Source organism: Clavispora lusitaniae (assembly GCF_014636115.1).
Source record: "Clavispora lusitaniae strain FDAARGOS_655 chromosome Unknown tig00000038_pilon, whole genome shotgun sequence".
Taxonomy (NCBI): Eukaryota; Fungi; Ascomycota; class Pichiomycetes; order Serinales; family Metschnikowiaceae; genus Clavispora; species Clavispora lusitaniae.
The window spans coordinates 1,044,866-1,057,408 of NW_027093976.1; the positions used below are offsets into that span (position 1 = coordinate 1,044,866).

The 12,543-nt window shown below is 46.6% G+C and overlaps 5 protein-coding genes across 5 annotated transcripts; 2 read left to right on the forward strand and 3 right to left on the reverse strand. All coding sequences in view use genetic code 12, as the record gives it.

Annotated features, from left to right (window-relative positions):
• Positions 1-481: 481 nt before the first annotated feature.
• Positions 482-1,489, reverse strand: CRH12 (Crh12p; the record flags this gene model as incomplete). The annotated part of the gene is made up of 1 exon (XM_002618305.2): positions 482-1,489. One exon carries the CDS (start codon positions 1,487-1,489, stop codon positions 482-484), a length of 1,008 nt encoding a protein of 335 aa, XP_002618351.2.
• A 1,999-nt stretch (positions 1,490-3,488) lies between these two features.
• Positions 3,489-4,214, forward strand: FOB63_001581 (uncharacterized protein; the record flags this gene model as incomplete). Its single annotated transcript, XM_002618304.2, has 1 exon — positions 3,489-4,214. The coding sequence occupies one exon, from the start codon at positions 3,489-3,491 to the stop codon at positions 4,212-4,214; it is 726 nt and encodes a 241-aa protein (XP_002618350.1).
• Positions 4,215-4,686: 472 nt separating this feature from the next.
• ASH2 (Ash2p) lies at positions 4,687-5,919 on the reverse strand (the record flags this gene model as incomplete). The annotated part of the gene is made up of 1 exon (XM_002618303.2): positions 4,687-5,919. The coding sequence occupies one exon, from the start codon at positions 5,917-5,919 to the stop codon at positions 4,687-4,689; it is 1,233 nt and encodes a 410-aa protein (XP_002618349.2).
• Positions 5,920-7,090: 1,171 nt separating this feature from the next.
• FOB63_001583 (uncharacterized protein) lies at positions 7,091-9,082 on the reverse strand (the record flags this gene model as incomplete). The annotated part of the gene is made up of 1 exon (XM_002618302.2): positions 7,091-9,082. One exon carries the CDS (start codon positions 9,080-9,082, stop codon positions 7,091-7,093), a length of 1,992 nt encoding a protein of 663 aa, XP_002618348.2.
• A 1,309-nt stretch (positions 9,083-10,391) lies between these two features.
• FOB63_001584 (uncharacterized protein) lies at positions 10,392-12,449 on the forward strand (the record flags this gene model as incomplete). Its single annotated transcript, XM_002618301.2, has 1 exon — positions 10,392-12,449. The coding sequence occupies one exon, from the start codon at positions 10,392-10,394 to the stop codon at positions 12,447-12,449; it is 2,058 nt and encodes a 685-aa protein (XP_002618347.2).
• Between the last annotated feature and the right edge of the window lie 94 nt (positions 12,450-12,543).

Here is a 12,543-nt window from a genome sequence, read left to right on the forward strand (position 1 = left end):
TGTTCGTTAAAAGTGGTTCATATTTATGAACGGGGATGCACTTCTTCCGAGACTCTAAAGGTACAAGCACTAAAGAGCGTTGTATGCTAATGATATCGCTCAAAGACTTTATATTATCCACTGTCAAGGTTAAAACAAACAGTGATAATAGTGTATGATATGTTTGATGGGCGCGTACGATATGTTGTGATGGATTTTGCAATCAACGAATATTTTTAACATTCGGATTTACTACAACTATAGCTCTTGTACACTCGATCAAGACATCACTAGATACTAACAATCAAGATTTGTTCACTACTGTGCACTGAATACGTCTAAGAAAGTGAAGGAGAACAAGAAATAATAGGACTATGCGAACTGAAAGTTATACTTGATCCAAAAGATATTACGGCTTCCACTAATCTTCCCCAATAGCACTACCGCTACACTAACTCGCACCTTTGCGTTGACTACTATGATTACTGTGCTAGAAAAGACACTACATCCACCACTGTAGGGCCCCAAGAAAAGCCGCTGCCCAATGTATGAAGAGCTGGCCGCTGGCACTCCTCGAACGCACCTGGAAAAAACCTCGCAGAGTATATGATGAAGAGGTTGTTGGCACTAGCTGACGGGACGTAGTTTCTAGCGATTGGCGGCTGTCGCCCTGTTCTGATTTTCGGCCGCTCCGCGCGCCCTCTTTATGGCTGTCCTGTTCGCCAGCATTGTGCGCGCCGCCTTCGGCGGTCGAGGGATTGTTTGGGTGCGTCCGCCGCACAACAGTGCCGTTCCGCCCCAATTCATACTCGTCTGCCCCGCCAGAGTAATTTTCAATGCGCACATTGCGAATACGCATAATGTATGGCACCAGATCATAATTTGTAATACCTCCGGCCCAGTCAATAGTACCTCGGTGGTTTTCAGGGTCACCACCTGCCCACAAGCTTGCAATCACGCGCATGGGCGACTGTGGGAACCCGTGTGGGTTTCCCCGCTCAGTTCGCCGCACTTCTACATCGTCAATGGCCCATGCCATATACTCTGGCGTCCACTCCACGCTATACTTGTGAAATTCTGTAAGTGGCAGCAGTGGCGGCATATGATACTCGCCGCGAGCATAGTTTGATATGTTTCCCTTCACAAAAAAATTTGTCTGGCACGTAAACACGTTTCCACCAAAAGTCTCCACGATATCAATCTCGTCCAAGTCGTCGCTCTGTAAGTAGAAAGAAGATATGATCCCAGTACCCAGAGCACCCATAATCTCAGCCTCTACTTTTCCATGCCAAAGGTATCCTAGCGACTGGATCATGGGATTGTTTCCCCGGCGGAAAATGCCCAAACTAGCGCCTCCTACTGAAAAAGCCACGTGGTGGCTGGCATTGAAATTAGTTGACTCAGATGTGAAAGACTCGTAAAGCTGGGTCGGGAGTGCCTTATTGGTTGTACAATTATCGCAAGCTGCAAGAGTTAGAGCCGCAAGAAGAAGAGGATAAAGAAAATGCATTATTCTTCCCAGCTAACTGGAAACTGAATTGTGAGTTGAGAGTCTAGGTCTAGAAATGTATTCAGGTTTGCTTATTTCTTTTTGTTTTGTTTTTTTGCTTTCCGGCTTGTCTTCTTTTGTCTTGTTTAAGATGTCTGGTCCCAAATGTGCTTTACGCTATGAATTTTAGTCGCGTTTGTGCACGAATGTAGAAGTTAAAACAAGAAACCTCTCCTCGGCGCCGCACTGCATGCCGTTTATTCTTTCTATTTAAGAAATTCTGAGATACGGCTCCACCTTTTAACGTATCAAGCGCTTTGTGCTTTGGCCAACCAATTACGAGAATATCGACATTACAAATAGAATGTTTCTCCAATTTCCATATTTTCAGCGACTATCTGTCTGATTATTCCAGTGATGCTGTCTCAAGCTGAATGGTTAATCGAGACACCTACAAGAAGCATTTAAGCTCTATTGCTATGATGGGGCTCATGCATAAGGAAATGCAGAGTCAGAAAACTAAGTTCGGAAAGGACGTTAAGGTATAAACTCTACGCATTTTGTGCTAAAAAACATGGTGATCATCAATATTGTTAAAGCTTGAGGATGTGGCATCTTTTTCAGCTCATCGGGGAAAGTACTATCGAACTTAGGATGTTCGCATTTAATTTGTTGTTTCTATCACCTTTTTTATGTGGGTTATTCCATGTGTTCTCCTGTTGGAATAAGAAATCTCGATTGGCTTGCATAAGTAGCCTGTACATCTGACATGCATGCATTACAAATGCAAATGTGGTAGTGTAGAATCGGGACATGCACGTACAGACGTGCCTGAAAGTGCAGATGTTCCTGAAAATGCAAAAGTATATGGTGGAGAATGCAGATGTGCCTGGATACCTCGATTCAGTGCGCATTGCATAATCTCCATGTACGTCTGGCTAATAACTACCACTTCGCAGTTCCGCTTCAAACAGCTTTCAATTGGTGTAGCGTTTCATTGGAAGCAACATTATATTTAGCTTTAACGTCAGAAGACAGAAGCCCAAATCTGGAACCGATGCTTTCTTCCCATGCAGATACGCCTGCTTGCATCTTGCTTGCATCGTTCTTTTTTTGTATGTTGCATCCACCTCACAACCGCGTCGTTACATTTTCATCTTAATGCACCTCTATTGTCCTGTAATGCACGTCTGCAACATAAAGTGTTCTTGCGGCGTTTGGAGAAAGAAAATTCCGTATGGTGGCTAGAAGGTATGCAAGAAATGAAGCTTTCTAGTGAAAATTCGCCACCTAATTTTGACCCGTCATCGAAAGACCAGAGAACGTGCGGACAACAGGAAAAACTAAAAATAGATAGGCACATGCGAGAGGCAAAAACTATATACTTCAAGAGACTATGAAGCTGTTGTGTAGTTCTCCAAACAAACGATACTGTTTATTTTTCTGCAAGATTGTGCAATCCCAAAGTATATTCACATACGAATGGCGTAACAAAGTGCTATATTGCCAGTTAACCCATTGAGGACTTATCATTGGGCGCTGTATTTCTTTGATTGTTCCCCAAGGCCTAAAGATTACATATGTTTAAGAGTATGTACCGAAACTGAGAGATTTTTTCACTTTCCTAAAATTTATCAGCCTTACCTGTTGGAACTCTTTTTATAAGTAGTGAGATTGCTGTGCGCCAAAATTATTCTAACCAATGACCACGTTCGAACCAACTCGTTAAAGTTGATGAGGATTAGCTGCTTACTTCTCTTTTAATTCAGCCTTAACAATCGTGAGGAAGATTGTTGAATGCGAATCAGATTTGAGAACCCCGAACTCACAAATCTACAGTTTAAAACGTAAAGACAAACACACACGTAGCGAATTCATAAAAGAGATTCCCGGTGAATTGTCTCAAGCTATCTTGCCTTTGAAAATAAATTTGAAGATTTGATGTTCGTGATGTTATATTGAGTACACCATATTTCGTACTTTCGCGCTCTGAGAACTTCGCGTCTTCTTTGTCCATCTCATGTATACGGAAGCGCACAGAGCGCTTCTCACGTATATTCGTGCGGTCAAAGTTGTGTCTGCGGACCGGCTCACTGCGCAGTTTTCTCTTGTCGCAGAACAATATTCTCTCCAAGAGTCGCTTCGGGATTTCCTAGCTACAATTAATGTTCGCCTAGAACGTTATGGTTTCAAAATCGATAGCACTTGGGATCAGGATCTGGGTGCTGCGCTCTACGTGTTTGTCAACACTCGTCTTGATGATGTGATTCAGAGTTGTACACCGTATTCTCCTCCGGAGTTGGACGCCATCAAAGAGTTGATCGACACTATTGTCTCTGCGCCAGGTTACATTTACGCGTGCCCCATGGTCAATGCTCGCCAGCAAATCGCATCCACATTGAAACGGCCCGCATCCGATGCTACGTATTTGCTTAAACAGCTCGTTGATGATGGGTGGGTCTCGTTTACTTCTCATAATCGCGTGGTGCTAGCACCGGCAGCCTTGGCAGAACTTCGGGCGTACTTAGAGGATCGCTTTGGCATCTTCTCTACCGCAGATCCACAAGGAAAGCTTCTTGTGTGCAACGTGTGCCGCGGGCTAGTAACATTGGGGCAGAAATGTATTACGGGCGATTGTCCGACTAGTTTCCACGACAGATGTATGGCACTGTACCAAAGAGGTGGCCATGGATGCCCAGCCTGTGGGAAACTGCTTGAGGAGACGCAGTCGGTGGGTGAGGGATGAGTTTGATGCATGTAAATAAAGTTGAAATCGGTGAGAACCGAAATATGGAAGTTGTTCATTGTGCTAAATAGGTGGTTCATTCGCCCCTAAATGCCCTTAAAAGGCAATATGGGCACTCAGTTGACTTTTCAGGACTAACTGATTTCCCCCAGAACTCTATGGCCACAGTGGTTGACTTCAGAGCATGGATTTTATGATGACGGCAATCGCATAGTGCAAGATTTAATCACAAGTCGACGATCTACAATCTTTGAGTAGCATACTTGTCTTTATACTTCAATTTTAAGACAAGAATATTAAGAAGTTGCTGTAAGAATCGAAATGGCCTGTTGTTTCGACTATATGACAATTACGAAAAACCTTATCGGACGCCTGAGTTTAATCATTCGATAACGCAAAATTACATTGAGAGTGGTGATTCCACATATGCGGTAACTTTGTATGAGGTAGTTTACCCAAGGACCATACGCATCTATTCGAAGCTATCGAGGTACAGTGCCTCCACCTCATCGACCAAATCCCACATCCATTCCTCAACAATTTTTTCATCATAGCGTTCGCATAGTGGACGAGCACCCTCTGGAACAGGGTACTTGAAGTCCGGACCAGCATTGAGCCGGACAATACCCCCCAGAAACACAGACATCATTGGGTAATAGCCTAAAGAGCCATCGTCGGTATGGTTATAAGATGGATTCAGCAGTTGCGCAGCCCCCAGAGGTGAGAACAGAAAGAGATTTTCAAACATGGGACCCATACATACCCCATTTTTGTACACCACAATGCGGGACCCAGGTAAAGTTGGAATGTGTGCAGTGTCTGAGGTATGAAGCACTGCTTTTTCTCCAAACACCGTTACGGGGTTGAGAAGATGCGCCATCTGCTTCGTTGGGGTATACTCAAACTGCTCAAAATAAAGCCCGTTCTTGTATTTGATGGGGAGCTGGTCACGCACTGCGCCGAGGTACTCGTTTGTCTTGTCTGGCGTTGCTGAATTCTCCTTAGAACCCTTCTTGGAAGAAACATGCGATGCGTTTGGAGAATTGTTTTGTGAGCTTTCGAGCGCCTGGACTGCGCTTTGTTGTGGAAGCTCGACCAAAATGCCCAACGTGTCGCCTGTTTTGAATCCGCCCTCCTCGGGTGGCATGTAGGCGCGCGGGCGGCTCAAGGTGATTTTCTCGCCGCCCACGTCGCGCATGCCATAGCCGTAGCCGTCAAAACCAACCGGAGCCTCCAAGGCGGCTTCGCGCCGCGCAATGCCCACTCGCACATGTGCGCGCCCTTCGTTTCCGCGCACAATGTCATATTCGAAGTAATGGCAACCCTCTCGCATGCCCACATTGGCCCGCGCCGACAACCATCCGCTCGGGTTGGTCACTGACTGCAAATCTTCGCTCAACGCCACACCAGCGGCACGGTCAAAGTAGCTGGCGCGAACACCATATGGCTCCAATTCTGCTGTCAGATACAAATTTGCCCCCAAGTTGCCGTGTCGCCGGCATGGTTTGTACTTGTACCCACGGCGGTTTAGCGGAAGGTCGTCGTAGAGTGCGAATGTGTGGCCCGAATCAGAAAACTGGTGCGAAGCGTGCGGGCGCGCTTCGGGCGGGGCGGGCGCAAGGGCCGTGGGCTTGAGGCGCAGGTGAACCACCACATTAGCGGCGCGTTGTTTTCGTTGCAGCGCCGAAAGACGGTCTTGTGGCATGGATTATAGTCAACAATTGTAAGAAAGAACTGGTGGCAGGAGGGCTGGACACACCAAGTTCAGAAGCCACGATAGTAATAGTACACTCTGAAATGAGGGAGCAGGAATCCGATGGCGGATGAAGAGAAGAATTTAAATGAACACGTCAAAATTGAAACAAAGTAGTAAAGCACAGGCTTGATGAGCTAGCGAATACTCTTCGCAGAATGTCAATCACGTCTCGGATCAAGCAGTGATCGATCGTATGAATACAGAGTACAGTATGTAACCGTAAAAGCTCTGTTTTGGATTTTAGGGAATGGAACGAACGTAGTCTTTTCAACGCCCAATGGCCTTTTGATGTGGATACGATGGAAGCGTGTGGTTAGAAGTTGTCTTCCTTCGTGTGGAGATGAAAGTTATGACTGTGTGCAGCTCCATTATTGATGTCCACTACAAAAGAGACTACGGGATCAAAAGTAGGAAGAAAAGAGATGAAACTTCATGAAATGTTTTGTTGCAATCCTTATGTTAACAACGCTATTGTTGGGAATATTCTCCCACGAAAATGCAACTTCCCAGCACGGATAAATAGTATTGGACCAATTTCGCAGATCTTCGAACCATCTCACCACTTTCTCTTCGATTCAGTTCTTCTAGTCTTGAGTCATGTATTGCCTGATTGGCATGGATATTTTTTAATTCAACCCATACGAGACCATTTTGTTATTTCTGAAATAGTATCTTGCCCGGCTAATTTGCAATTTATGCGAAATATTGCTTCCGTTCTTATAATGCGACTAAAAATGCACACTGCTCAACTTGATTCAGTTTTGGTTGATAGACAGATCCAAGTAGGGTATTTCAACAGAAATACATTTTAAAACACATGGCACCTCGTTTCGTTATAATCCAAATTTACTGTTCAACAAATAAGTACAGGGAGGATATGTATTATAAAGGTCACTTTGAAATGAACAGAATACCCATGATACGAGATTGATCACCCCAAAACTACCACACTTACGGTTCAATCTTATTGACTGCCGTTATCAATGTTTTATAATATTTCTGCGCTAATGGTTATTCATATAGTTTTGGTGATAAGTGAGCGCAGCGACCTACAGAATTGGACATTGAATAGTAACTCATGAAAGTCTACAAATCATAACTAATCATCAATTCGTACTCGCTACTTCTTCAAGTGGAGCTTTTGTAAGAAAGAACGCCGCTTCTTTTGTTGCAGCGGCGTTTGCGTTTGCGCCTGCGCCTTTTTTTTGATCATCTTGACGTTTTTCTTTTCATCCTCCTCATTGTATGAGATCAAGCTTTTAACCTTGTATACGGATCCCCTATTTCTCGATCTTTCTTTTGTCGCACCTTCCATAAATGCCTGATGCGCTTTGCTTTCAATCACAATACGTGGAAGAGCATCCACGCCACGTTCTCGCACCAATTCAAGATAATGTCTCAGTTCAGAGGCCAGCGCCAGAGAAATAGCTGCAACCATATCTTGGAACCGCGAGGGATCCAGAGACGTACTTAAAGCAGCAACGGTTCGTGCAAGAGAATCTGCGGTCTCAGCTGAGCCACTGCTCACATCATCTTGTCCACAAAAGGACTCAATAGAAGCATCAGAAACTGCCGAGTTTTTGCGCGACCCGTTTGTAGGCACATCCAAGATGCTTTTGGACGGTTGTGTACCATCATCGCAAAACGTCACCTGGATCTGGGGGCTATGCAGTAAGCGGCGATGAAATACTGTGCGATTTCCCACTAGAATAACTGGCACTGGCGAGTGACGGATGAGAAATGACGAGAGCTTGCAAAGATACCGTTCGGGTTCACGCTCATGTGGTTGCAGAGGCTGCACCAAGGCTGGCACAGATGTCAGTTTCGAGTTGGATTGCGTTTGCTGTTGCGACTGCAGTGGCCGTGAGCGTCGGAGTGGATACCGGAAATTAAGATTGGTCGACTTGTTTCCCACCACCACTAGTGTCGGCTGATACTGACGGAAAACATGATACAACATGTACTTGGTGCCCACAAGGGGCTTTTTCACCATCGGCTCAGGCGCTTCATCCAAAACCAACTCGACAGTAACTTTGACCCTGAGCCCTGATGGGAGGCTAGCCACGATGTAGTCGAGCAAATGATCGCAGCGCGCGCAGAGATGTTGTTCAGGCGAATGTGCGCGGCGAGAGTCCGATGCCTGAACAAACTTGAGCGGGACTAGTGCGGCCACCACCAAATGATCGCCATCGACAAGAAACGGTTGCACTTGACTAACTTGGTGGCCAGATAGAAGGAGCCAGTCCAACGAGTTCCACGTGTGCTTGCGGCCAGACAAAAAGGTCAACAACGTGCGAGGCTCCAGCACGCGGTCGTACTCGGCGTGCTTAGAAGTGAGAGAAACCGCCCGATAATTGTTTTCATTCAGCGAAGGGTAAATGACCTGTTTGGCGCGCGGAATGGAAATGGCGGGCGCGGACATGCGGCGCGAAGGCGGCGGCGCGGTGGTGGGCGAGTCAAACTTGAAACTGCCCAAATCGCTGTGACGGGCAGGCGCATACTGCGGATCAAGCGCCATGAGCTCCTCGTTGGTCATGCCCGAATACAGCTTACGGCGAGAGGCATTGGTGCTGGCAGAGTTCCCGCTTGCAGCGTCACCGTTGGCCATACTTTCGCCGTTCTGTCCGACAGCGCTCGCGTCAGCCTGAGAATTGTCCATGCCAGTCGCATTGTCATTTGTGTCGTAGCTTGCATCATCGTTTGGGTCGATGGCATTCCCGTCTAAATTGTCCGCACTGGACGCATTCCCGTTCTCGACAGCATCCACCACACGTGCCAATTCCAGCCGCGGCACATTCTTGGGTGGGTTTGCTGCAAGATCGTTCAAGTCGCCGTGGAAACTCGTTCCCTCCAGAAGCGCATGTTCTATGTTGGACGAAAGTTGCGCCGGCGAAAGCCGATTGCGCAATATCGAGTGCGCGGGCGGATCCGGAAGCCGCACTCGTTTACGGGAAAAGGTGTAGTTGCCAAAAACCTTCAGAAAGTCCACGGCAGCTTCGGCCGCCTGGACCAAATGCAGACCATATGGGTGTTGGAGATTGGTGCTGACAGGCTCTTCTGGAGAGAGATTGTTGAAGGAGACTCGCCGCGAGTATTGGGGCGACACAGCCATTTAAGAAATCCAAGGTGTGGCTCTGTAGCGAAAGTTGCCAGTAGGCCAGGTTGGATATGTGAGTCGATCTTGCTTCGGGACCGAGTTCGTAACTAACGATGCCGGCACTTTAAGCAAAATGACCGAATACTGGACTTTTAAGAGAAGAGTAGAATGTGTTTCGGATGGGCTAGGCTGGAGTTTGTGTTTCAGCTTGATTGGCGGGGATCTATTGGTTTGCCCCGTGGTCTAGTCCTGGTGTTTGGACTGCGTAATATTAGCTTTTGTTGGATTTGGCAGGATGTGGAGGAAAAGAAGCCACTTAACTATGCGATGTTGAGTGCCACGCGATAACGTTTCGATACGCCGCCAAGCCTGATAAGCGTAGTGATGCGCCAAGACTACAACAGCAGAATACTAAAAACCGGGCGAAGCAAAAGGGCGCAACCGAAAAACAATATCTTCCACATGAGGGAACCTAGGTGCTCACCCCATTTGGAAAGAAGCAGGGAAAAGTCTGGGCACTCCTGCAGCTAGACCCACGGTGATTCCGCGCAGCCTGTTATAACCGACAGAAGACACTAGCACATCTCTCCACTTTCCCGAGACATCCGTGCACCTGTGCCGAGGTTTCGCTTTGATAGCCTTGAACCTAGTAGGTCTGTGAAGTTTTCCTCCAAGTGCGTAAGAAATCAACACAGTGGCTGAATGGGATGCCACTATTGGACCTGTGTTGATGAACATATGCGACACGTTGTGAACGCAATATTGCTTCTATGGTCGCGGCACGATGCCACAATACAGAAAAACAGTGTTTCAAGCTGATTGTCTTGTTCTTTGGACTGCATTCCATGGACCCTGATGAGTTCCTGACAGAAGCTCCATTACTTCTTCTTTCCTATCTGTCTGCAAAGATCCTCGCTCCTAATGTCACTGCCATTACTCCACGCAACTCAGCATACCCTCCTGCAGAAACTACAACATGAAATTAGGACATACGAAGCATCGTGCTGAGCAACTATAAGCCTGTAAGAAGATCTCTTACTTTTGGAAGATGACAAACTTCACCAATGATGCTTATGATGCTTTGTACCGGTGCTTTGTACGGAAAACTTTCCTCTGTGTGCTTCTTTCCTCTTCCCATTTACCGCTTTACTCAGTTTATTACCCTCTTACGCATGACTAACTATGCACACAGCCGCATTGAACTGCAAGGAACAATACCTGACACCCGTCCCTCCTGCCACTTTGAGCAATCTCATTCCATGCAGGGCCCGCTGACTTTATCCAGCCTACTACTGGCGTTTACATTGCTGCATCTTTATAGTCCATGTCTTCTTCGTGGTTTGCGCCGATTCCCATCGACGAATTTCAGGCGCTCAATGAAAGAGAAAGCCATGCCGAGGTACCTGAAATGTGCCCCGGCCCTCAATCGTTTGGCCAGCTGCAAGTACATTGTGGTCCTATACTTCGCCTTTGTGGTGTTCTTGAACAAGGTTCCAACTTGTACCGCGCCAGCATAATGCTTCTTGTGGAAGGAGATATCCCCCATGTGTCATTCAACGTTGGACCTGCTGAAAACAGAGGCTCAGATCCTAGAATTGCCTCTGGCGAGTTTCCTAGTACCGTCTATCACGAGATTGCACAATTGAAATTTGTGAGGTATGATGTTCACCTTGAGTTGACTGAGGAAGCTCAACGTGTACGTTATGAAGTCAATGGCGAGGCCAAGCCGCATTTCCAGTTTTTCCTTCCTGCGGCCACCGATTCGATGAATGTGGTTTCGTATTCCTGCAATGGTTTCTCGTTAGGCACCGACACGTCAGAGTACAAGCTGTCCCTTTGGCTCGATGTCTTGCGCAAACATGCCCAGCAGAAGTACCACGTTATGTTAGGTGGCGGTGACCAGATATACTGTGATCTGATTAAGATGCACGTGAAGCTGCTTCAGCCATGGCTCGAGATGAAGAGCTCGCATGAAAAACGCAATGTGAGCGTTACTCCAGAGATGGAGGCGGAATTTGAAAAGTACTATCTTACCGCATATACTCAATGGTTTGGTCATGGCTTCTGGCGCGGTAAAAATGGCGGAACTTTGCAGACTATGTTCCCATATGCTTTAGCTCAAATCCCCAGTGTTAATATCTTTGATGACCATGACATCATCGACGGTTTTGGATCATACAAGGACAAAACAATGGGCCAAGATGTGTTCGTGGCCATTGGAAACATTGCCTACAAGTACTACATGCTCTTCCAGCACCAGATGTCCCCCGACGAACCTCTGCACACGGAGGATCCACTGTGGATTCTTCTGAAGCGCGAAGGCTCCTTCATTAAACAGAAGTCCCACTCTGTGTATATGCGTTTGGGGCGTGAAATCAGTTTACTTGGCATGGACTGTCGCACTGAGCGTAGTCTTGGTCAGGTTGTACCAGAATCTACATACAATGTTGTTTTCAATCGCTTAGAAAAGGAAATTGCCGAAGCTCCAGAAACAAAACATCTTTTGGTGATGTTGGGCGTGCCAATTTTGTACCCACGGCTTGTGTGGCTTGAAAAGGTTTTGAATCTGCCTGCGCTCAAGCCATTGCGGCTGTTGGCAATCAAGGGAATCATCAGCAAAGGACTAGTCAATGAATTTGACGGTGGAGTCGAAGTCTTGGATGATTTGAATGATCACTGGTGCTCTAAGAACCATAAGAGAGAACGTAACTTATTGGTGCGCAAATTGACTCAGTTTGGTGCCAAGAACGGAGTTCGGGTCACAATTTTGTCTGGCGATGTGCATTTGTGTTGTTTTGGACGGTTGAAGACAAAAATTCACCACCATCCTCATGCACATTTGGTTGCTAGTGCAGATGTCGAGAAACATAATCGCGATGTTACAGAGAACCCTGAACACGATCCAAGATTGATCTTTAATGTGACATCATCAGCAATCATCAATGCTCCACCTCCAGATGCCATGGCTACATTGCTCAACAAGAGATCTAAGATCCACCACTACGATCGCTACACGGACGAAGATGTTGTTCCTATTTTTTCTGTCAATCCTGATGGTACTCCACGTGACAACGTGCAGTTTTTGAATAAGCGGAATTGGAGTGACCTTGTTTTGGTGAAACAATCGCCTCTTTACCACGACAAGGTTGGCACTGCGAAATTTCCTGGCCCAGTTGTCGAGAGCGCCGAGAAGCAGCTTCAAAACCACGCTGTCGATGAGAGATATGTGAAGTACCCCGTTCTCGAGAACTCGCTTGTGGCCACTATCCATGTTGAAGCCGACGGAAACGATGTTACAGCTAAAACGACAGGCTATGAGGTCATGATTCCTGACTTGCATGGAAAATACGAGTTGGAGAAAACAGTGGTGAAACATTTGTAGATTAGACGCTTGTGCGAAAAGTTGGGTCTACCCAGATTGTTTAATTGTACTATTAAGAACAGACATGTACCAGCAAGTAGACATAGAAAACCTG